This window comes from Sycon ciliatum, chromosome 2, assembly GCF_964019385.1.
Source record: "Sycon ciliatum chromosome 2, ocSycCili1.1, whole genome shotgun sequence".
NCBI classification, from domain to species: Eukaryota; Metazoa; Porifera; class Calcarea; order Leucosolenida; family Sycettidae; genus Sycon; species Sycon ciliatum.
In genome coordinates this window covers 22,315,224-22,339,865 of record NC_088644.1, presented here as the reverse complement: position 1 = coordinate 22,339,865, position 24,642 = coordinate 22,315,224, and the positions used below count along the sequence as shown (strand labels likewise).

The following is a 24,642-nucleotide window of genomic DNA, read 5'->3' as shown; positions in this document are numbered from 1 at the left end:
TATCGACCCATCCCATGCATAGTGGGCATAGCCATATCCGCAATGCTGAACTGTTAGTGTGACCTGGTACATGGTGTCAGAGACTGAGTCGCAGTGAGTGTGAACCATGGGCATGGAGTGGGTCGAAGAGGACACATCAAGTGACCATGGTGACAAGTGCTTGTGGTCTGGTGATCATGGTGATCATGCCGTTGCCTAGCGCTTCACCTTGTCGAGTATCGTGGAGCTTGGGTTAGCTAGCTGGTTAGGTAGGCTGCTTTCATTTTTCACGACTCCCTGGCGGCCTGCACTGACACTGTCACCATGGTCACTCCTGGGCTTGACAATAGACTGTGTGTGCCACTTGGTTAGCATTTTACCGTTCACACCAACTAAAGTTTTACCGTTCACACCAACTAAAGTCACTAATATTTCCACCATCGGTCCGTAGATCTACCGTTTTTTGTTTGTTTTCAAGACATGGTTAGCATTTCGGTTTCTGACCCAACGATCGGCTTGTGACGTCACCCTAGTAGTTGGAATCTTACCGGTTCGTTCTCCCGGTAAACAGAACCTTCTAAGTTAGTTCTATCGTCGAAACGATACCAAACCGACGGTATTTTGGGTGCTGGGTACGAGTACCGTTGGATTTAGCGTAAGCGGAAAAACGCTAACCATGTCTAATGACACGCATGGTACATGCAAGCCAGGCATCTTCGTGATCAAGTGTATGCCATACATACTGCTAGTATGGGATCAGGAGCAGTTGACACGCCGGCGACTGAGTCAATCATGTCTGATGTTCATCTACACAACATTATGTACCACAGTATGATGCCACCTACAATCTTTATGACATACAAACATTTCAATGATGGATGTACAAGTCTCGGTTTCATGGGTACTCTTGATGAAACCAAGGCTGTTTTTACACGAGGCGTTTCAACCTGGGTCAAGTTTCAACTCGCCATGAACACAGATTGACTGGCGCATTTACATGACGCATTGCGCTCGACCCGGGTTGAAATCGTACGACCGTACTGTTGTGCGTATCTCACGCTAGGTTTGAACAGCACTGCACAAGCAAATTTCGCGTAAAAGTATTCACATGACCATACAGGACTCTAGAAGTGGACTTTTGGCGGCATATGGTCAGACCTTGCTAAACCGCACACATCCGTTTTCCACAAAAAATATCCGGATAGGCAAGGGAACCAGAAAATCGAACACCGGCTATGTAGGATGCATCACATATGCTGTTCATCTGTAACCAGTTATTTTCTTCCGGATGGCGAGGGATCCGGATAAAGGAGGACCGGATTAGCGAGGTCTGACTGTATCAGTATTTGACCCGGGTCAACTCTCTGCTTGTAAACACCAACCTAGTTTAGTATTTTGTCTATCGACTTTCAACCCTGGCTGAACTCGACCCGGGTTGAAATTTCTTGTGTAAACACAGTCTAAGAGTACAGTCATGGACACGTACCAGTGAGTTGTATACAACTCCCTGATATATACTACATGTAGCGAACATTTTATGTCACAGTACACTTCATGAGACTTCCCACGCACTATGATTGTACTTTGAAGTACATGTAGTATGAACCTGGGCAAAATACCGCATGATCACCATGATCCTGAATTGTATACACACGTGACTATTGGCTTTTTTTCTCCATTTGAATCATGTGTGGTGTGCTCCTGTGTTTCCTTCCTATTCTCACCTTTTTTTTAGCTTGACTTGATAAAGATATTGTGTCAAGTATGAACCTGGGAGTATTACTCCTTCTCAGTCAGGCCTCAGGCTTCAGTGCAACCGGAGGCTGTAGCAAAGCTGCGTCATCGTTCCTGAAGCGGCTTGGAGTCCTGTCCGAGACAAGCAGAAGGAGCCCTCCTCCATTACGATAGCCTTGGATCTGCTCCAAATTCTCTTTGTCGCCTGCCAGTGTTCAGCTAATGCAAGCCCGGCTCCGGGGTCATCATGCCTTTTCCATCATGATCTGTCCTCAGTTGGATCCACGTGCTCGGGACGCAGCAGTAGTGGAATCGTTGGCTCTACTAGCCTACTACTACTGAGCCACAGTGGTCAACAACTGTCATCACGGGAATCCCAAAAACCGGATCTGAGACAGCTTCGAGTTGTTGACTCGCATGATTTTCCGAGAATGATTGTTTTAGAATTTTGTCATTTGTTCTTGAGGTTTTCCTCCACTTTACTTTGTATCTTGAGCAATGTGTACATGTACTAATACAGTACCACCGGAAGCAGTATTCAACTGGTCTGGTCGTACCAAACCCTTTCATACATTGTGTTTGATATACTCACGGTAAATATACAAAATTTCGGTGCTGCAAAATTTCGGCACTTCGCGATTTTTGACATTTCGGCGGCGATTTATTTTCACCGTGGGGTAGAGGGCATGGTATAGTGCGACAGATGCTGTGAAAAATTTCATCGGCGTTTTAATTTAGGCCGTTTTGGGTTGGTGCCGAATATAGCCGAATTAAATAGCTGCCGAAAATTTGTATATATACAGTAGTGGGAACATAATAAACCCTCTTTAGCAGTAAACATGGCTGTGTTGGTGGCCACAAAGTTGGTCCGGTAATAACCTAACCAATCGGACCAGTTCTGATAGTACCGGTAATTATTATACATTTCCTCTACTCTCTGATTTTTCATGCTCTTTGTGGAACCAAGAGTACATAACCAGAGAGAGAATACTACCATACCATCGCGTATGCATGGCCACTTGTACGGTAGTTGTACGGTCGTAGACAGCTATTATTATTGTAGATACCAGGGAGTAGTACAAGCTGGGGCGGTACAACTTTTTGGGGAATTTTTTGACTGCATTTTTGAGTTTATCCGCAAGGCAGAGATGAAATTTGAAAATATTTTCTGGTGCATATCTTGAGAATAGCCTTCTCTAGCTTCCTATAGTTTTATTTTTACTTTTGGACAAAAATTGAAAACGTTTTATGAAAGGTTCGTGTTATTTTTTCACGGACCTTTCATAAAACTTTTTCAAATTTTGTCCAAAAGTAAAAATAAAACTATAGGAAGGTAGAGAAGAAGGCTCTTCTCCAGAGATTCACCAGAAAACATTTTCAAATTTCATCTCCACCTTGCCGATAAACTCAAAAATGCAGTCAAAATGTGATCAAAAAGACCCCTAAAAAGTTGTACCGCCCCAGCCACCTTATTGTACTACTCCCTACACTACATAATGTAGGCCCTGGTAGATACAACCAGGGAGTACAGTAGTATTATTCCACTCCCTGGATACAACTCAACTCTCTGGCCCCGGCCCGGTGCCTGGTCGTAGGCCATGATTGTCATCAGGGAGTAGTACAATGTACTACTCCCTGATTGTCATGCATATCAGCAAGAGTACATAATTAATGTGTAGTTATGTACTCTTGATATCAGGGATCCTGGGCGTCGTACAAATAAAACCCGGGCTTGTACGACTCCCTGGGGTACGGCCCTACGGGTGCCCTTGGCCTTGCATGACTTGACTGTCCTGTGTACAATTTTGTAATATTTCATGGAAGAAGTCAAAACTAATTTTTGTTTGTTTGACTTGGAGTGAGCAACAGTTACTGTTTTGCTCTCATCTGCTAGCAGGACAAGGGCATTCTAGGAGTAGTTGAGGGTAATTTGTTCTTGAGACAAATAGCCGGAAAATGGCAGCAACATGAAATCTTCACCCAGGCACATATATTTTTCTTTGTATAATCGTGGTGCGAATTTTGAAATAGTAGTCTTAGTCTGAGTTACCTTTGTTGTGGTCGAAGTCATGCTGATATCTGAATGATGCTAAAAAGAAATCTGGCAAAGGTCTCCAATGGCCTTAGGAAGGCAGTCAGCGAGGGAGAGTGGACACGATTGTTTGGGACTGCTCCTGGAGCAAATCACCATGTTTCGTACAATGAATTTTGTCAGAATGTCCAGCTTATCAAGGAACTTATGGCTGAAAATGACCAGGCCATTAGCAGTGACTCGACTGTTGTGCTCAATGGACTCTTGAGTGCTGTTTTGGCTCATGTGACACCTGAGACGGTTTCAAGCACTGGCCATCCTGGACCTTTCTTGGAGAAACTGATTGAGGAGACACTGCTAGAGTTACTTGTTCGTTGGAGCTGCCGCCTATCGTCAGTCATGGAACTGTGGCGTGTACAGCTGCGTTTTTACTTGGTATTGCTCAGTGAATCGTCCCAGCCAGTCTTACAGCAGATGTCCATTGTGCGGCCGCTGAAACGTGTCCTTCAAGAATGTGCACGTTCCCGTAAATCTATTGCAGCGTCTCCAGCCGATGACAGCGGAGGAGTAGACGAAGCATTTGTGCAACTACTGTTGCAGCTGTGCGTGATCATGAACCGGGAAAAGTCAGCACTGGAGCAGTTCCTTGCAGTGGGAAATTCCAGCTTGGGCAGCACGAAAGCTGGCGCCCAGTCGCAGTGTGCTGAGTTTGCCATTTTCAGCTATCTTGTTCCTTACATGCACCACTGTGGGGTGGTGGGCACGCAAGCACGTGATGGATTAGTGCTGTGCCTACTACAAGCAGCTAACAATTCACGAGCACTGTCGTACATCAAGAATGACTCCAACTTCTGCTCGGTAAGATCTGCTGTCAGCTAAGGCGGCTCCTCTAATACTAGTACAGTTGTTTTAAAAGTTAGACCCTTGGGCTTAGGCTTCCCAAGCTGGCGGTATGATGAACCATGGCCGGCAGAACACTCCCGGTAATCATATGTTCTCATGATATTCCATCCACTCCAGGGGCGTCGGAAGGTATTTTAGTGTCGTACGGTCAGCCATTTGAAGTACACAAGTTACTCGTGTGGGGAGGGGTGACTGAGCCGAAATTCTTGGAAATTTAGAGTCTAGATCAGTGTACTTTATTGATTCACTGGGTACCTGGGGCAAAAAGTGGTACGGTCAATACCGTATTGATCGTACCGTCTCCGACGCCCCTGCACTCTCTCTCTCTCTATCTATCTTTATCTATCTACAGTAGACTCGTACGCCCAAGAACGCGGTTTCAGAGGGCCAGCCTAGCAATGTTCTTATTTTTCAGCGCCCCAGGCTACGTTCTTATTTCGCGTTCTTATGCGTCCAACATGACCCGTGACGCTCATGTACAATGCACTTTGCGCTACATGTACCGGTTGTACACTTTACATGCACGTGTAGTATGTAGCACTGCACTGGGTGATGTTTTCGCGAGGATCCGACAAGAGTTTGTGGTTGCGGACTTGTTTTTCGTGTACTCGGACAAGATCATGAAGGAAAAATGTCGCGTTCTTAAAAATCTTGGAGTTCGTTCTTATATCCAGGCTGGAGCGTTCTTAGATTTCCAGCCTGGACGTTTTTGGGCGCCACGTTCTTGGGCGTACGAGGCTACTGTATCTCTCTATTTATCTCTCTATCTATCTATCTCTATCTATCTCTCTATCCCTATCTCTCTCTATCTCTCTCTCTCTCTCTCTCTCTCACTCTCTCTCTCTCTCCTTCCCTCCCTTCTCCCTCCCTGCCTCCCTCCCGCTCTCCCTCCCTTCTTACTTCCCTCCCTCTCTCCCTTTCTCCCTCCCTCTCTCCCTCCCTCTCTTCTTCCCAGGCCTCCTTTCCTTGTCTCTATCAGGTTGGTCTTGGTTTATGGATGTAATATTATGTACATGTATGATGCTTCCTAGAACTTCCTACAAATTGGAATATCAGCTTATATTTTTAATACCGCTGAGAGTTAGGCCTGGCTATTTGGCTATGAATTTTCACTTTACTCTCTCTCTCTCTCTCTCTCTCTCTCTCTCTCTCTCTCTCTCTCTCTCTCTCTCTCTCTCTCTCTCTCTCTCTCTCTCTCTCTCTCTCTCTCTCTCTCTCTCTCCTGTTTGCTCAGATGCTTGGCCTTGGTCTTGGTGGCCTGTACTCTGAGTTGCCTACTCAGCTCAAGTTTTCCTGCGCCGACTGGGGTGATCTGACACCAATGATACCTTTAGTTCCTGGACTGCAGACGTTTGTGCAGTCGCTACAGTTTTGCAATGACGTCATCCAAGTAAGTACTCTTGCACTGCTGCTTTTGTGCAGTTATACACTGTTGGATGTTGAAATCCGGCTTCAACTCTGCTGAGTTGTTGGGCCAACACCCAATGCGTGTAGAGGCTCTCACGATAGGCATCCTTTTGTATTTGGAGAATCTAGTGAATTAGAACTGAATCGAATCGAAATGGTCGGCACCAAGGGACAACTAGCCCTCATGGAAGGGTCAAATTGACTCAAACTCCCTGAGTAGCTAGCGGATATCAGCCTGGGATACCGGTGGCAGCATGTCTTCCCCCTTACTGTAAGAATATTCACCGCACATGCATGGGCTGTCGAGAATCCTGTGCACACAGCAAGCAGGCTGGCGTTGGCTTGAACGTGTCTGCCAGCTTATGGTGCTAGTACTTACCTGATCCTGAAATTGGTGTTATTGTTGGCCACCGGTGCGTGTTCTATGTTTGCTACATTGGGAGGGGAGGGGAGTACCAGCGTGCAAGCACCTTTCGAGTATTTTACCTTTCTATGTGCTGGTAGTATAGGTGTGTGGCTGAAAACATTGCTGGCTGATCTTGTCCCTTGCAGATTGCATTGCCAGGAATATCCTCACAACTGGCCTCATTGATCAGAACGGGCTTCTTTGAGCAAATCTTGGCTCACATGCTGCTTCAGGTAAGCATCGCAATTTTCCTGAAACGTAAAAAGAAAAAGGACCACATGATAAGAATTAGTTGGATTCTTGCAGAGTGGTTGGGAAAAAGCTGCTTGACCACTTTCTATGTATGAAGCTGCAGGAGGTCTCACCACCTTTACTCAGTGTAAACAAATATTGACTTTTTCAACTGCTCAGTGTATTTGCCTGTATTGCGGCAGTGTGGCTCAGTTTGTGCACTTTGTGATGTGATCTACTGTATGTCGTATCTCTGCTTTGATCTCGTGTAGCCTATCACCAAGGACACGATATCAGCCGTAGCATATCTCAATGTCATACTGTTAAGTGTAACTGAGCCAGTGCTACTGTGTGAGCTGCTCAAGTTCATTCTTCAGTACATGGACGACGAGGGAAATCGCTTGCTGCATCGCCTCATAGCATTCATCAACTCAAGAGACTCCCAGGTGAGAAGACCATTCTGAATGTGTAAAGCTGTGTTCACAACTGGCGCGTGGACGCGGTACGCTTGCGGTTCATGCGTGCCCAAACGCGCGTTCAGGCTTTCACAAAAAACAGCAATTCGAGTCGTATTCAGCGCGTGTGACACCTTCGAGTACTAATGTTTTGACCCCACCAGTGAAAGTGACTGGCATGTACGCTGGTACGCGCCTGATACGTGCTGAAAATTCCAACATGTTGGAATTTCCATTTCGGCGCGTTTCCGTACGCATGGCGCCCCAAAAGCCAGCAAAAATACGCACAAACGCGTGGTTTCACCCGTACACGCGCCAGTTGTGAACACAGCTTAAAGGGGAAGTTAAGGCTAAAATCAATATTTCACCAGTTGTAGTCTTCGGGGTGCTGAGTCGAATGGTCGTGGTCCGAGGAAGCTGAGACGCTCCCTTCCTACTTTAATCCCAATCGAACTCGCGCACTTCCACCGAAACTGGGTGACTGCGCCCTACTAGATGGGGATTTGTATGCAAAATTTCACTAAAAGCGCCATTTCGTTCTTATAAAAGCACGGATGACCGCGATTGGCCCATATGGCCATATGTTGTAGTCTTTTGGACGCTGAGTCGACTGGTTTTGGTCCGAGAAAGCTGCGATGCAGCGTTCCTCCTTTATTCCCAATCGAACATGGTTGAACAAGCGGTCACGTGCTCCTGCGTGCCCAAGTCACCTGGTCACAGCGCCAGCAGGCGACAACTTTCACACCAAGGTTCAACTCGAGTGACAGGACTGCACCCGAAAAAGGTCAAACAGGCTGTAAGTTGTACCCTGCAGGCACGGTGACCAGGTGACTGGTGTATGCAGGAGCACGTGACCGCTTGTTCAAGCATGTTCGATTGGGAATAAGGGCCGAACGCTGCATCGCAGCCTTTTCGGACCAAAACCAGTCGACTCAGCGTCCAAAAGACTACAACATATGGGCCAATCGCGGTCATCCGTGCTTTTATAAGAACGAAATGGCGCTCTTAGTGACATTTTGCATACAAATCCCCATCTAGTAGGGCGCAGTCACCCAGTTTCGGTGGAAGTGCGCGAGTTCGATTGGGAACAAAGGAGGAAGGGAGCGTCTCAGCTTCCTCGGACCACGACCATTCGACTCAGCACCCCTAAGACTACAACTGGTGAAATTTTGATTTTAGCCTTAACTTCCCCTTTAACTGTTGTCTGCATATCCTTCCCTCCTTATAGAGTGGTTTCACATCCTTGTCATGTGACTCAATTTGTGTAGAAAGTAGTCATGGCATGTGGACAGTGGATCCAACATGGCCGACATCATGTGACCCATAGATGCAGATGTTGAGTGGAGTTGGAACTACATGTACTGTAATTTCACAAATGTTCGGTGTACTTTTATTTTCGGTACTTTCGGTGCGTCTGTTTCATACCTAAAATTTCAATACACCGAACAAACACTAACACACATAATCCGATAGGGAACTGCTTCTCTGTACCAAAAAATTCTGTTCACCTAACCTGGCCTGTTGCCCTCATACCGAACATATTGAGCACCGAAAATTTCTGAAATTAGAGTATGATTGTGGTCATGTGCAACAGCTTTATTGTCTAATAGGGGGGGGGAGAGCTTTGGTGTTAGGAATGTATTTGATTGTTCTTTTGAATCAGTGGCGAATGAGAACTTCTCACTAGTCTGTGGCTCAGTGTCATGTTGTCATGTCTTTCTGCTCGTTTCTTTGCTGCAGCTTAGTAACGTTGCACTTTCATTGTTCATCTCCCTGCTTGACTTGAACTGCGAAGATGTCATGTTGGAGTTGACATTCAAGTAAGTGCGACACCATCCCCTTTGCCTAAGACTTAGCTTTTGAATATCTGTGAGATGATGGGGCCAGGAGAAGAGTTAGTCGCAACTGGTGTAGCTCGTCACACTATGGCGAAGCCTGTTCGCTTTCCTCTCTTTCCACATGGTAGTATAGTCTGCGCTTATCAATGCTCTGTCCATTCCTAGTCTTTTACCCTATTGCACGGACCTAATCAGCAGTCTGGCTACCCCGCGAAATAGCTGGCTGCATTGTCTTTCTCTGAATGGATTGTTCACTATCATCTGAGTAAACTTGTTGAGAAAAGCTCACTTTGGTTTATGCTCATGTTTGTGTAGGTATCTTCTACCGGGAGATCACGTTCAGCCTTCTCAGTGGTCGCTCATAAGCCAACCAGACTTGTGCAGTGAATCAGCAACACGATTCCTTGTGCTGATACCGTCTTGCTGCTGGCACGGGGAGCAGCTGTATATGGAGGTTGCTCAGAAATCCTTTGCTGAAAAGCTCGCAGGTTAGTTATAGTTGGCTTGTCTTGTTTAGGAGGATTTAATATGAAGAAAATGTAGAGGGATGATAAGCATTGGTAAGGATGGTATTTTGATGGTGCAAAATAAGCAGATCCCCTTCTTTGTTTCAAGGATAACTACATGTCTACATATATCAACCTGACCCTCGTCTCTAGTCGTTCGTCTCCTCTTCTTTTTTCCCCGCCTCTTGTCTCTTGTCTCTCTCTCTCTCTCTCTCTCTCTCTCTCTCTCTCTCTCTCTCTCTCTCTCTCTCTCTCTCTCTCTCTCTCTCTCTGTCTTTCTTTCCCCCCAGAGACACTGGGGGTATGGTTATCAGAGGCTTATTCATAGGGCAAATTTCATGAGCCGGCGCTGTAGCTAGCTGCTGTCCGTCTTTTAGGTAGCTGCTGTCCGTCTTTTAGGTAGCTGGTGACCCATCGCAGAACAGTACCATACTAGTAGGTTCTGACTGCTTGGAGATGTCCCTCTCCGGAAGCAGCTGCTGGAGAGACAATCGCCGGGTGGTGGGGATGATAGACTGTATCACATGACCATTTCACTTGACGTTCTAGAGTGAGGCTGCCCCTCTTGGTGTTGTGCCTTGTTAGTATAATTATCTCCAGTACTCAGCACACTGTTGAACTTGCTGACATAGAACATGTGAGGTATTCGGCCTGAGCTGAAGTGTGCTGGTATGTTATGTGATGTGATTGTGTTTGATGTAGCTTTGCGTAATGTCGTCACCCCGTCCCAGTCACCTCTGGGTAGTGTCCTGCAGTCTGGTGAGAAAATGGAGTCACCCTCTCCAGGGAGCCTCACTGGTATATCGGTGGTCGATGGCTACCGGGAATTGCTTGCCGGGGCTCACGAATGTGTGCTCGCTTGCGAGCAGGCCTGTCGGTGCTGGTCAAGTCGCTACAATTCCTGCCACGCGTCGTATCGTCTAGCTGATGCCGTGCCCTTCAGTGGCTGGTCATCGCTGGCTACCACCAGCGTTGCGCAATCGCCTGTGAATGGCCGGAATCCGACCACCGCAGGTGTTGGCCGTAGTGGCGATGATCATGCGTCAAGCAGCGGTGCTACCTCCAACCACTCTAGTGACAGTGGTCTGGGAAGGGGACGTGCGCAAAGTGAGTGTGCGAGTACAAGAGACTGTACGGCAGCTAGAGTGTGCAGCGCTGGTCTTTGCTTGTTGTTCATTTTATCCTGTCATCAATGTTTCTTTGCTAGTATATGCCAAATGACTAATATCCACAGCCTACATGTATGCAGAAGCTACCTTCTGACCAATATGAGATGTTTGATGAAACCTGAATAAAGTGGTACATGTACTCTCTGAAGAGTTGTCCGACGTACAAGCCAAGTTTCCAAAGCGACTTATCTACACGCGTGTGCGCACTCTCGAGCACGCCCGCGCGCTCGCACCCCCCCCCCCCCCACACACACACGCACGCACGGTGTCACATTCTTGTCTGCGTATTGCTTTGTTGTCCATTCTCACGGCAGCAGGTTCAGGTTCTACACTGCGTCCTCGTTCAGACAGCACCGACAGTTGCTCATCGCACGCCTCGGCCTCTTTCCCGACATCGGGGCTGTTTCTGGCAGCCGTACTGGATCGATTAGGAAGCCTTCTCACCCAGGATAGTTATAGCACCCTACTTGTTACGTCTCTGCTCTCTCGCCTTGCCCGATATCCACAGCCATTACTCACGTCCTATATACTCAACCACTCGCTTATGCTGAAAGCTGAAGTACCGTCCTTACATCGAGTAAGTGAAGGCTTTCATCTTGAAAAAGTCAATAGAGTCTAGATCCAGTTATTAGTATAATTGAATACTATATTCACAAGCTTTGACGTCTGAAGTAAACATATTGTAAGACCTGTAAATATAAGGAGGAAGTAAATCTAACGTTTTAACGAGTGACATTTCTTCGTTATAATAAGTTCTGTTGAGGTTGTATGGCCTCATATGTGTTATGTGCAGATATGCCTGACGACTGCAAGATTGTTAACGTATCTTCTCGTTAACCTATGTATCTTGGACAATCGTTAAATTTGCTACTCGTTATACTAACATGTCTTACAGTATGGGGATTCGTATGTTATTCATAAAAGAATTGTTCTATAATTCTCTTGAAGTAAATCTGCTGCTTTGCCTCTACCAGAATAGGTTGGATACCGTTAGATGAAGGCACCTTTTTCAAGTTTGTTTTGACGTGCCGTGTTGTTTCCTACCTTCCAACTCCCACGCACAGGCTGAGCTGATCTTTCTCTACACATGTTGTATGCATTTGCTCATGCAGTATACATCCTGTGTATGTATTTGCTCATGCAGTGTACATCCTGTGCATCATGTAGTTTGTTCTGCTGTTCTGCCTCTGTGAAGACATTGACCAACTTGAAAGACTTGATTGACTCGCTAAACAAGCGCTACGATGACTTTCCGCACTACCTGGCCCGTGCTAGGAAGACCCTGCTGGCGAGGCAGATTCCTGCCGGTACGCCGCATGCTGCCAACACAGTCACTGAAGCTAGCACACCGGGACGGCTCGCGGAATCTCCATTTCCCAATGCCTCAACTGCTGCTGCTGGTCTGAATCTGTAAGAAAGTCGCGTGGCACGCTCACCATAATACTTTAAAGCACCCCTTTTTTTAATTACATGTAGGTGTTTGTCTGCAGGCATAAACACTATAGAACGTAATAATGTATGTGGTGAAACCTGTCTGATCTGACCACTCTAGTGATCCCGACGTCGTCTTCGTGTACGGTTGGTCCTAGCCAGGGTCAAGTGTCTGGAGAAGTCACCCTTCACTGGGTGCTAGAGGTGCTCGCCTGATCAGAGTGGTCCCCCTTGGCAGCCTTTCCGTAGGGTGCCCGCACAGGCTGATTGACCTGTAACCATCAGGAAAGAAATGTGTGCTGTGGACAACGTTGTCCTCTGTCTTTTCGGTGTAATCTTACACCACGGTTAACAATTTTATGGGGCTATAATTATTGTGGAATTGTTGGAAAAAGATAATTACAATTTCACAGCGGCTGACCCATGGTTCAATCACAGGCCCGCTTCGCCGCTTGTGTGTGGCCCTAGTCACTGACTCTCGACCAGTCTCACCTATCATTGTGAAGATATCCTTGAATTCTATGTTCTCCGTACAGCTCATGCATTGGACCTAATGTTAGCTTGATAACCATGGCCTAAACTATCCATGAGCTGTTTGTGTTACCGTTTGCTTGTGTTGCATGCGAGCGTACACAATGCATCTGAGCTTACACATGGCTTTGCAGAAGAATTCCTGACATCTCGTTACCTGCTGGAGGCAGAACATTTTAATTTTTGAAACTCATGTACCTGTACATGTACATGGCCGGAACTTGGTCACTGTGGCTTGCGTTCTATGCTAGCAGTGACCAAAAAAGCGACCAGTCCCTCTGTATGAGGTTATGTGAATGACTTCATAGCGTATGAATGATCCAGCTCTGCATAGGGTCTTGGTCGAGCGTAATCGGATCTTCTGATGTCATGCTTACACTCCACACCAGCGCAAGGCCGGTCTCGAGGCAAGGCACCGTTGTTTTTGATCAGAGAGTACCCGCGACTTTCTGAGTTCCCCTCTCAGATGTGTATGGTATTATGACGCAAAGATCCGATTACGCTCGACCAAGACCCTATGCAGAGCTGGATCAGGCATTGCACACTCTGGAGGGTTATGTACTCTTGGTATTACCTTACCGACCAGTGCTTGTGGTGTCATTGTTTTGCTACTCCGTACAAAGTGTCTCAGATGATAAAGCACCCGCGTCACCTCCTTAGTAAGACTTTTCCTACTTACTACCTCTGGCCAATGTTTTATCACAGGCACACGGATCTAGCTAGCGGTGAGCTAGGCCGATCCCCGAGAACGACATCCGGTTTGACTTCATCCGCCGTGGCCATGGATCGTAGCAACGTTCACTCCTCTAAGCCATCAGGAAAGAAGAAGCGTCCTGCCGCCCAGATGCTGTTCAGTATTGTGATTCTTCACGAGTTCTTGAAGGAGATGGCCGCCATTGCCCAAGAACAATCTCTTCTACACTATGTTATGATTGAGTAAGACACTGAAACTCGACTGTGTTTTTTTAGCACTACCATACCAGTCTGGAGTGTCGTCAAACTCTACCAATCCATACTATCCGTGTACCCACTACACTCAGAAAACTATATTTCATCCCGTCATGAAACCTGCCACCCAAGCTGGCAAGAAACAATTTTTAAAGCGGAATATATTTTATCGGGCCAGTTGAGTTCCTCCTTTCTTTCCATTTTCTAGTTGAGCTTCCTGATTATGCTGCTGGATGCTGTGCATCATTTCTTGCTAGGCAATGTGTTAGAGTGTATGTGTCTGAGTGTGTGGTGTGTGTCTATATGTGTCTGTCTGTCTGTCGGTTTGTCTGTTGTTGTTGAAATTTTATTTTGTATCGCAGACCGAACGGGCAACTGTCTGTCTGTCTGTCTGTCGATTTGTAGTGCTTGCTCTGAACATGTAGCCAGTAGCTTAGTACATAGCGGTGTGTTTGCGTGTGTGTGTGTGTGTGTGTGTGTGTGTGTGTGTGTGTGTGTGTGTGTGTGTGTGTGTGTGTGTGTGTGTGTTTCTTCTCAACCTGCTGGAACAATTTGAATAGTCTAGTCTCCGCTCTGCTTGTTATTGCTGGTGCTTTTTTTAAACAAATTTCTCATGCAATTAAACTGTTTCATTGTATTTGGGTGACCTGAATAAAATATTTGACCCAATACAATACAACTGGTGCCTGGTGTGGTGTGCTGTTAGCAACTGAGCATGCCACTTTGGATAGATTCAGTACAAAAAGTCATGCATGTACTGCTCGATGAAATGCGAGCAGTGTGTGTCTGTTAGCACCAGGTACTGGACAGACCCCAGGCAGCCCTTTGAACACTGGGCCATGCAGTGGCGCGGGGTGCTTTCTGCCTTCTTGTATCTGTGGGCTCGGATTTCATCGAATATCGTTGTAGTAAACTATGCTACAGTCAAGGCAAATCAAATCTAACCTTGTGAATACCGCTGAGCTACATTCACTGCACCGTGTGGGGGTGTTTGTAATGCTGTCGTACATGTAGGGCCATGCAGCCCTGCTGGCCTGGTGGGTGTCATGTTCATGAGGCTCAATTACATTCGCCATCACATATTCACTGTACATGTACTTGTACAATGTACACATACACTCTCAGTCTGTTTTTGGGAGTCTGCAACTAATTTCCCTGATTTGTCTTCCTGGTGCTCCTCCGGTTCTTGACGGTGTTCATTGAAAGCTGTACAGGTACTCTTGCAAGTACGTTTACCTGGTGTGATCATTGTCTTCTCATACAGCATACACCTACCTGACTACTACGTACAACTACCTGACTACTACATACACATAGCCAGGCTTTCTAGTATCTAAAAAAACAATGCTGCATATGGTACTCAAGTACATGTAGTTTAAAAGTTGACTACGATGTCCAACATTGGCCGGATTTTTTGGCGAATATGCATGTGTAGTACGTGTAGTAGTACCGGTAGTACTCTACATGCACAGTCATGTAGCTGCTAAGTACTCGTACACGACTGTATCAAATACCTTGTGTTGGGATGGGACCAGTCAGAGAAGGTTACTTGCGTGCAGATTCAACTCCAAGGCGCCCATCCCGACCCCTTTCTTCGTACAATCATGGTAGATCTAGTCATTGTAGTTTGGGTAGATCTACGGATGTTGCCCAATAGATCAATGATCTGTCACTTCTGACGTTCATTGACACTCGGCGAAGATCCGTACTGCCGGCATGCTGGTTAGCATGGTAATCATGGTGATAATTCTGCGAGAACTCTCATTTGAATCCGGAGTTTCTGGACTAAACCGGTCCTGCGTATCCAGTGAATATTCAAACCGCAATGGTCAAAATGACAGGCCTTGGCTTCAGATTTCACAGCGCGCGATCGCCATTTCACTGGACCAGTACAGTGCAGGTACAGTAGTACAGAGTACAGCTGTGGGTAGCGACTTTTTCGGTTTTCTTCCACTCATCTACAACGGTACTCGGTAGAGCAAGTCGACGCCAAGGACTTAGGTAGGATGTAGACCATCTGATCTACATGTAATTGTTCTACGCAGCTGCATACAGCCAAGAAGCAATCAAAGTTCAACTGTTCGTGTTGTTGGTGGTTGGGACCTTGAATCTCATCGAGGCTCAGCCTCTCCTCTCAGCTTGACGACGGTGCCGCCTCTTGCGGCCTGGAGGGAGACAAGGCGAGTTACTACCGAGAGTATAAAATATCTTTGAGCTGTGCGAGGGCTACTGCCGACGGGAACGCCAAGGTCTGGCGAGTTGTTTATCGTCCGGGCCACGGCTGACGAGCGGGCTTGAAGCTCTGGAGAATTTTTAGCTCCGTGTGACCTGTAGTCCTCCGAGGTTTCGTCCCGGACAGCCTCTGGAGAACACATCCTCGCCGACCAGTAGGTCGTCTTTGGCCTCCCACATTCTGTTTCGCGCCTGCGAAAGCATCGAACGCAGCTCCAATATGTCGGAGCGAAGATCCACAATGAACAACGACAAGACGACGACAGCACCATGCTGCTCAAGCCTCCGGGCGCTACCAACTGGACGACGTGCATCTCGCACTGATCACACCGCGGACGACGACAAGCCTCGGCTTAGAAGAAGGTATGTTGAGTGCGGTAATGCTAGGGTCCGTAGCTACCACCGGTAATGGTATTGGGTCTTGCTTGTCGAATTGGATGATTCCACCCGCCCCTACCCCTTCCATTGCTTGCTGTTTCCCCTTTGAATAACAATCCGGTCCGTGGGCAGGTGTAAACGCACATACCTACAATCTCTCTTTCTGCCCAGTGTGGAGTCTTTCATTTTGAGAGGAGGATCATGATAGCGATTTTCCGCTTCTAATGGCCCCATTACAAACACGGCGCTTTGCAAAATGCTCGGGTATCTTGGTCTACTTGAGTTCTTCTCTGTAGCCTTGTATGGCGATCAGGACCCCAGCATACATAGTTGCACGTTCCGGTCGCTTGCTAACCTGTTCAATGGCAATGTTGTTGTGGGTGGATGTGCTGGACCGCCACTGTGAACATGGTGAATGTTCCCTCTCATTCTCATTCCCGTGGCTAAGGGCAGATGTAGCTACTGCACGCGTAATCAGAGATGATAGGGTAGAGATGCACTGCGGGGCCAGGGTGTGATGCAAATACTGGTGTTGGTCAATTGTCTGTAGGGGTTGTCCAGCTCTGACTTCATTCAAGTTCATTGTCGCTGCTTAGAGCAGACATCAGTGCCTGGACTGGCTAGTTCTTACATGCAATCGTCTTCACAGAAAAAAGTTCGTCATTGCCCTAGCCGTATGCCGCTGAACTAACAGAATCTCTTTCACAATGGATTAGCACTTTGAAGTAGAGCCATGTCGGTTAGACACACCTAGCAAAATGTATTCATCACATTATTCCATGTGTTCATTGTGTGTGTTTGTGCTATTTGGGTACTTGTTCAGACACACATTGCACCAGTATGCATTGACAGCAATGCTACTACTGCTGCTGCTAGTGCTGCTCCCGGCAGTACCCATGACACGTGGACAGACGGACTCGGATCCTGACCCGCAGTGCGCAACGCAGCTGAGAATACCGTTTAGGATCAACGACCTGAACAGTATCAAGAGTGTCCCAGTGTGTACGCAAAGGGAAGACTGCTACTTGACGTATCAGTTCGATGCCATCGAAGACAAGCTATTCAACTCCATCCTGGCCAATGATTTTGGACAGCTGGCACTGAATTATACACGTGACAGTCGCGCTCCGCAGCTGGTTGAGTTCACTACATTTAACCTGAACAACGGCACTTTCCGCCTGATTTTTGACGAGGTAAGTGCTCACAATCATACGGTATACCGTGTACTACATGTGTATGGCCATACTAGTACCCAGAGTGTGCTGATCATGACTCCTAGCATTGTGATATGGTAGGTGAAGTCCGGATGCCTGGAATTCGACTTTGATTTGCCGCCGGAAACTTCCCACTATCCAGATGCTCTGTTGTCCGTGACCTCTACGAGGTCCCCTTTTGGCCGTGTGTGTATGTGTGGGTTTGTGACCTCTACGAGGTCCCCTTTTGGCGCTGTGTCCGTGCGGACCGCGCAGGTTGCGCCACTGTGCGGTGCTTGTATTTGTGTGAACTTCATGTGTTGTGCCATGTGTGACTGCTGTACATGCTTTACTATGCTGGGTGCAGGTGATCAATGCCTCCACAGTGAACCCTTCGAGCATCACACTGGGCGACTGGTATGGACCGCCGCAACTCACCGCACAGTTCAACCTCACCGGTGGTGAGCCGGTATTCACCTCGTTCTCGACCATCTCGACGGCCGTGGAAATCCAGATGACAACGGCCGACCTGAACCGACTCAAGATCGAGGCGAGGGTGTGCCAGAATCCACGCTCGTGCTGGGTCCAGTACACGGACGCGTTGCTGCGGGACATGGCCGGAAACAAGGTGAGGCGCACACACACATACACACACACACACTCACACACTTGTCCTTCCGTGGGGTTTTGCATTCTAGTTGTCAATTTTGAAGATCATGCTCTTGCCTTTATTGACCACTCATCCTGATGTGCATATGCGTGACTGTCCACTCGGGCCATTCTGGATTTCTTTGATAGTAGCAATGCTGTGAGCATTGTACTCGTACAGTACAATGACGATTGTACACACTGGTGTGGGTCCATGATAGTGCAGTGAGAGTGTACAGGGGCGTCACAGGGATATGGGGAGTGGTATGACTTGGGGGCGCGGGGTATCCCCGGCGGGAAAAAATCAGATTTTTCGGTCAACAGGGCACGTTTTAGCGCTCTACATGCGCTCTGGGCAGACCAACGTTGACGAAAAGCGGTATGACCATGTTAAAAGGTATTCACTTGCAATGGTAGAGTGCTGCTACACAGTCACACATGAATACCACCTTGTCACATGACTGCAGCATTTGTATACTCTAAAATGGTCACACGCATTTGTGAGTAATCAGCGTCATGATTCCTTTGTGCTGCCGGTGGTGTTCTCCATCCTCCCCGGTCTTGGTTAGGTTCATCCTATTGGTGATCTGCTGGCTTTCAACACAACACCACAAGCGCAACTCTACGTGGTTGACGTCACAAGTCCCAAACTACTGTCTTTCTCACTGGATCTTGACACAGATATTGTGCGGCTAACGTTTGACGAGACCGTTGACTCATCATCTGTAAGTTTTACTTCGAAGTATGCTTGTCTGGAGCCGTGATGCAGCTATTGCAGTATTGTTGTGATGAACCGAGGGCGTGTTATGTGCTTAGCTAAGCGCCCATTCTGCATGTATTTGCGGTCAGCGTGAACATGTATTGAGTCTAATGAAGTAGCATGATGCATTGTCGCCAATCTGTGTGCTGTACCTCATTTACCCAGCGTCATTCTGTGGAATTCAACTCGATCTGCGTGAACAGGGCAGTGTCTTTCACAGCTTAGGCTGTTGTGTGAAGATGCACCTAGGTACATGTATGTTCAGCTTGACTCTCAGTGCTAAGATCTTTCTGGCAATGAGTTTCTAACTTTTTGCCACCGTGCTGTTCAACTTTTTCTGCTCCCATTCCGCCTGTAGGACAACATTCGAGGCTTGACATTCCACAGCTCTCCATATCACAATAGTACGTCTGTGGTGCTGGATGGCGAAGAAAGGAAGCTGACTGTCATCGACGATCCGGTATTCTCGTTTGTCCTGCTGGAAGTCGACGCAATTCAACTCAAGGCCGACTTTGGCTTGGGCACGACCGTCAACAATACCTACATCACACACTCATCTGCGCTGATCTCAGACAAGTAAGACCCGAATACCCAAACCATCTATCTGTTGACTACACCCTCTATAAAAACACTGGCTCTTGTTTTGGAACATCTTTTTTGCACGTACTATGGACACGGCATGTGTTTTCCACCATTTTCTCATGATACAGCATATTTCATAGCTTCTGCCTGTATGGTAGTAGGCTTGCTTTGCCACTTTGTAACTTGTGCATGCCTCTATGGCTTTGCTTGTGCTTGTGTATGCACAGATACACAAATCGTGTGGTCAACAGAACAATCGGCGTAGATGCTGTGCAGGCTAACGCTGTAGAAAGAGACGCTACATCCGGTGACCTCTCCGAGTTCAATGAGTTTGACTTCAACACGGGAACGTTCACCATAACGTTCTCTGAGCCCGTGGATGTTGATACGTTCAATGTGACTTTCATCACGCTGCAGGTAGAGCTTTTCAGCTTGTCCTGATGTCAAGATGAGAATTCATTGTACTGTGTGGCCTTGTCTGCTGACAGTTTAGCAAGTTTCTGCATACATTTAGGACTTGGTGACCAGCCAAGGCACCACGAGCACTCACAGTTCCCATCAGGAGTCAGCCCATCATAGACACCCCATGAATAGCACACATCCTGATGCAAATCATGATTGGACTCTTTTCGTCCTATGGCCGGTGGAATGTAGGGCCATTGTCTGCAACTAACAGCATGCTCATTGTACGCTATGTCGTCTGCTCGTTATCTGTTTACTCTCCTCTCAGAATGCTGCAACTCCAACGACTAACTTCACCTTGACTGGCGGAACTGTTGCCTATCAAACTCTCGGTGGATTGATCACGACCGACCGGCGCAGACTTGTCGTTTCCATGAGTGACGATGACTTGGAGGTGTTGAAGCTCAACACGGCTATGCTGAATAGTGAGACAGACACGTACCTCTCCACCGAGTATGCTGTCGTCTCCGACGCCGCCGGGAATCCAATCAATGCCCTGGCAGCACCCAAACAGGTACGGTAGAGTAGCATTATTGTGAGCACGATAATTATATGGTTGTAATTGCTGGTTGTTGAGCAGCTATAAACATTGCTGCTGCATGAAGATTACCTCGACTATCTTCAGTCCCCGTGTACTTTTCACACGCTGTCTCCAATGGACGCTTTCCATTGTGCTCTTTTCCACCGGCAGGCGTTGTCGTTCACAGTCGACTCCAATGGCCCACAGCTGTTGAACTACACGCTAGACCTAACAACTCGCCAGTTGACAATGACTTTTGATGATCCAGTGGATGTGTCCACCTTGGACACCAGCCAGCTCACCTTTCAAGGTTAGTTTGGTCTTTCTTACAATGAGTTACACACTGAATTCAGGTCAAGATGGCATTCACCCCGAGCTACGGAAAAGTAGAAGAAGCCATAACCATATTCATGCACCAGTGCTATAGTGATTGTTTATCTCACATCTCTCCAGTAGTCTGCATGGAGGAGTCACTCAGACCTCTCTATGTAGCCACTTTCTGGAGACTTAGTAGTGCTTTTCATACAGCGTGTGGTACATATTTCAGTTCTTATGCACGGGGTATGTCAGCGTTGCGTGAGGAATTGTGCAGTGTTGACTCTTGAGCCAGTCCGTGATGCAGGCATGCACATGAGGTTTTTCTGTCCGCACTCCATCAATTTATACAATCATGTACACAATGCACACAATCATGTACCCATGTGCTTCTAACCTCCTTTTGTTTTAACTTGCTACGTCCTAGTTAGGAAGACCGCCGCGTACATGATTGCTGTACATGCTGGCTGTGTGGCTGGTGCAAGACTACTCTCCATACTCCATGATTTGTGTGGCGTTCCATGTCACTCATTGCCAGTATCCTACCACAAAGGACCTTTGTACTATGTTCTATTCTGTCACTGTGCTTTGCAGGTAGCAGGACCCTAGCGGCTGCAGGTGGCAACACGTACACCATCAAGGATCGTGCAACCACCAATAGTTCTGATGGTTACAGGATCGTCCTGCTGCTGACACAGAGCGATGTGAACGGACTACAGGCGCTACCCGGACTGGCAACGGATACTAACAATACCTTTGTGTCAGCCAGTTCTGGATTTGGTTCTAACAGCCGACGTGCTACGTTTGAGGCGATTCCCAATAACAATGGCCTGCGGGTGAGTTTCCACTGCTTCTGCTGCTACTGCTGTTGAGTATCTTTGCATAATAGAGCAGTCACACTATTTCGAAGTTTGATTGTAGCTGCACGGCATGTTCTTTTTAACAATATTTTAAACATGGAAACTGTGTCAGGGGTGAAGAAGGGCCAGGCATTATGCAAGTGTGTGTATGTGTTGATGGGTGATACATGAGCTGCTGGGTTGTGGCACCCGGTCCGGCCTGTCCAGCCATGGTCGGACCTTATTTCGAACAAAGTTGACCAGCCCAGTTCGTGCAAAAAGGTTTTTTTCTCACTAATTCTCATCCTGGTGAAGTATCCCATTTGCCGGGCCGGACCACCTGGAATCCCCGGATGCTTCGGCCGTGCGCTGGCTGCAATGCTGTTGTTCTTGGGCGTCTTCTGTCCAGGCGAGCGCTGTGTATGCGGATACTATTCGACCCACTTTGGTCTCGTTCCGAACGGACATGACTGCCGAGACACTGACGATGGTGTTCAGTGAGGTTGTGAACGCCTCTCAGCTGGACGCCACACAGATCACGCTGTATGAGTCAGCAGACAACACATCACGCTCTTATCCGTTGACTGGCGGGCAGGTCATTAGTGGCTTCTACTCGGTGGAGGTGAGTTTTATTGTTTATCGAGTTAGCAACTGTGCGACGATGGCAAGTTGTGTTTACTGTGACGTGTAGCTGCATTGTGTTACATTCTATTGTTTGAGTCGGAAGGGGTACTCTGCAGTGCCAGCACCTTGACACTATGATGCCTTTGTGCCTTGTAGCAGCTATAGTTGATATGATGCCACTCTGACTGCATATTCCGGACACTAGGTTGTAGTGTGATGTAGTGTAGCTGTTGCTCCTTGATCCTTGAGAGTGGTAGCGTTTCTGCTGATGTGGAAAACTCAATCTGATTGAGTCTCACACGAGACCGTGAAATTTATATATTATATTTTATTTTGTGTGTAACTGTTTTGTAATTGTGTCTGTATGTATGTGTTTGTGTGCTTCTCCCATTGTTGCTCAGGTTGTGCTTTCAATGACTACAACTGACCTGAATGTTCTGAAGCAGCGTACCTGGTTGGTCACAAGCCAGAACGACACGTACCTGTCCCTGACATCAAGTCTACTGTCGGACATGTGGAACAACGCTGTGGTGCCAGTTGAGATGCCACGCGTCGGTACCGGCTTCACGGAAGACAGCACACCACCTACACTGGACCGGTAAGGCTCTTCACTGTGACTGTGACCATAGGCTATGTAGCATGTGTGATCATAGTATGCTGCAGTTACTAGTACTTTGCAGAGCTGGAAACGCTTAGGTTAGTTGCTTGGCATCGCTGGAAACGCATAGGTTAGTTGCTTGGCATCGCTGGAAATGCATAGGTTAGTTGCTTGGCATCGCTGGAAACGCATAGTTTAGTTACTTGGCATGGCTGGAAACACATAGTTTAGTTGCTTGGCATGGCTGGAAACGTAAAGCATACATGTACTGTAGTAGTCACTTGGCAGAGCTGGCAATGACATGCATAGTCTTTGCTTGATGAGCTCAGATGCTGTGGTTGTTACTTGAACATACACAGGTAATGATGTTTTATCAAGAGCTCAGTGTTGGAGTGTTGTCCACGTGTCCCGATCTCTGCAGGTTTGTCCTGGATCTAGATGAAGGCCTTCTGTATTTGACATTCTCTGAAACAGTCAACAGCTCCAGCTTTCAGATAGGAGAGCTGGCTATCCAGGAGACATTCACTGCACTGGGTACAGCCGGTGTTGTTCTCAGCCAGAAGAATGCCACGGCTGTGCCGCTCCACATCATCACCGTTGAGCTGTCTGAAGCCGCTTTGAATGCGCTCAAAGCAGACACTCAGGTCAGTGGTGAACTCTGGTGGCAATATGCAAGACGAACTCACGTCAAAGCATAATTTCCTTTCTCCGATCAGCATGAATATAATTATGCTGTTCTCTTCTTGAAGGCTTTGAGGCTCAGATAACGTTATCTCCCTGGGCCCCGGCATGTCTGCTTGTTTGATGATAGCTACACTACATTACGGTGATACCTTTCAATTTGAAACCGTGATGGTGCCGGTGATTGTATTAACTTCTGCTTATTACTCACTGTTGGTGCATTGGTGTTTGTGCAATCCTGCATTTAGTGTCTGGTTTTCAATTTCACTTTAAAATACTTCAACTGTTCTTGTGTGTCCGTCCTGTTATGCTCGCAGCTGGCCATTTCACCCGGCCGAACATACATCCGTGCAAGTCAGCTTGCAGTGAAAGACATGAACAACAACTCACTGACTGCTATCTTGTCCAACGCCGGTCTGCTATCGGCTGATCTGATACCGGATGGCAAGCATCCCACGCTGACATCATACAACCTGAACATGAATTCAGGCTTGCTCATGTTGACATTCTCTGAGATTGTCAACGCCGCCTCATTCGATATTGCCGAGGTTGTGCTGCAAGGAAACGCCAGTGTCAGCGATGACGCTGACTTGATGCACCGACTAACGCCCGGGGCAGCACCAGCAGGAAGCACGAAATCCACAGCTAACGACGTGTTTGTGACCGTGAGTTTGACTACGTGTGTGCTTGATAGGCAGTACTTTTGCTGATAGAGCCTTGAATTATAGACTTAATCGTGAGGTTCTCATCTTTCTTTGTCTTGATCATTAGAGTCACCGTTTTTTCTTCATACAATGTGTGTGGTGTGTTTTTGCATGTGCAGTTGATGACTGTATGCATTTATTTATTCGTGTCCTGGTGCGTGCTACTTTTATTTATATTGCTGTCATTGTTCATTGTGCTTGTAGGTCACTCTCGGGACAACCGACTTGAATGAGCTGAAGCGGCTGACGCAAGTGGCCACAGCAAACACCACAACATACATCTCAGTCAGCAATGCTACGGTCTGGGACATGAACAACAATTCACTGACCGCTATCGGACAGGACGCTGCCAAAAGAGTAAGTCAGCTTAGCTTACCACCATGTAGCCCCAGCTGCCGGTGCTGAAACTGTGACGTTTGCATGTTTTGCAGTTTTTTACTTGTACAGCTCATCATTACCTTCTCTTTTTGCTTAACTCCCTGTTTTGTTCCCATGCTAGTTTGTTAGCCCTGGTAAGGAGGTTTTAGATTATCATA

At 47.3% G+C, this 24,642-nt stretch overlaps 2 protein-coding genes across 3 annotated transcripts in view; both read left to right on the top strand.

The window, feature by feature from the left end:
• The first annotated feature begins 3,513 nt into the window (after positions 1-3,513).
• On the top strand, positions 3,514-14,235 carry LOC135809238 (FHF complex subunit HOOK-interacting protein 1B-like). Of its 2 annotated transcripts, none has more exons than XM_065322534.1 (10): positions 3,514-4,603; positions 5,883-6,038; positions 6,608-6,694; positions 6,965-7,138; positions 8,888-8,967; positions 9,301-9,473; positions 10,194-10,598; positions 10,978-11,237; positions 11,856-12,070; positions 13,328-14,235. In XM_065322534.1, exons 1-10 carry the CDS (start codon positions 3,797-3,799, stop codon positions 13,560-13,562), a joined length of 2,592 nt encoding a protein of 863 aa, XP_065178606.1. In that variant the 5' UTR covers positions 3,514-3,796; the 3' UTR covers positions 13,563-14,235. The 2 variants fall into 2 exon arrangements, with proteins under 2 accessions (XP_065178606.1, XP_065178605.1); XM_065322533.1 differs by having other exon boundaries at positions 10,975-11,237.
• Positions 14,236-15,653: 1,418 nt separating this feature from the next.
• LOC135809237 (uncharacterized) overlaps positions 15,654-24,642 on the top strand; it is a 57,998-nt gene continuing 49,009 nt past the window's right edge. Inside the window, exons 1-14 of the mRNA XM_065322532.1 lie at positions 15,654-16,165; positions 17,004-17,373; positions 17,741-18,001; positions 18,591-18,746; positions 19,140-19,357; positions 19,591-19,780; positions 20,094-20,339; positions 20,517-20,655; positions 21,255-21,496; positions 21,909-22,121; positions 22,525-22,721; positions 23,143-23,365; positions 23,720-24,067; positions 24,311-24,463. Of these exons, the coding sequence (XP_065178604.1) occupies positions 16,023-16,165; positions 17,004-17,373; positions 17,741-18,001; positions 18,591-18,746; positions 19,140-19,357; positions 19,591-19,780; positions 20,094-20,339; positions 20,517-20,655; positions 21,255-21,496; positions 21,909-22,121; positions 22,525-22,721; positions 23,143-23,365; positions 23,720-24,067; positions 24,311-24,463 (3,099 nt within the window). The 5' untranslated portion in view covers positions 15,654-16,022. The remainder of the gene's footprint in view (positions 16,166-17,003; positions 17,374-17,740; positions 18,002-18,590; positions 18,747-19,139; positions 19,358-19,590; positions 19,781-20,093; positions 20,340-20,516; positions 20,656-21,254; positions 21,497-21,908; positions 22,122-22,524; positions 22,722-23,142; positions 23,366-23,719; positions 24,068-24,310; positions 24,464-24,642) is intronic.

What these genes read in the sequence shown, in the direction of transcription:
- LOC135809238 (XM_065322533.1), top strand. Translation starts at nt 3,797, where the DNA reads ATGATGCTAAAAAGAAATCTGGCAAAGGTCTCCAATGGCCTTAGGAAG. An exon ending in ATGACTCCAACTTCTGCTCG is followed by an intron (nt 4,604 to 5,882) that starts GTAAGATCTGCT and finishes CTGTTTGCTCAG; the next exon opens with ATGCTTGGCCTTGGTCTTGG. An exon ending in TTTGCAATGACGTCATCCAA is followed by an intron (nt 6,039 to 6,607) that starts GTAAGTACTCTT and finishes TGTCCCTTGCAG; the next exon opens with ATTGCATTGCCAGGAATATC.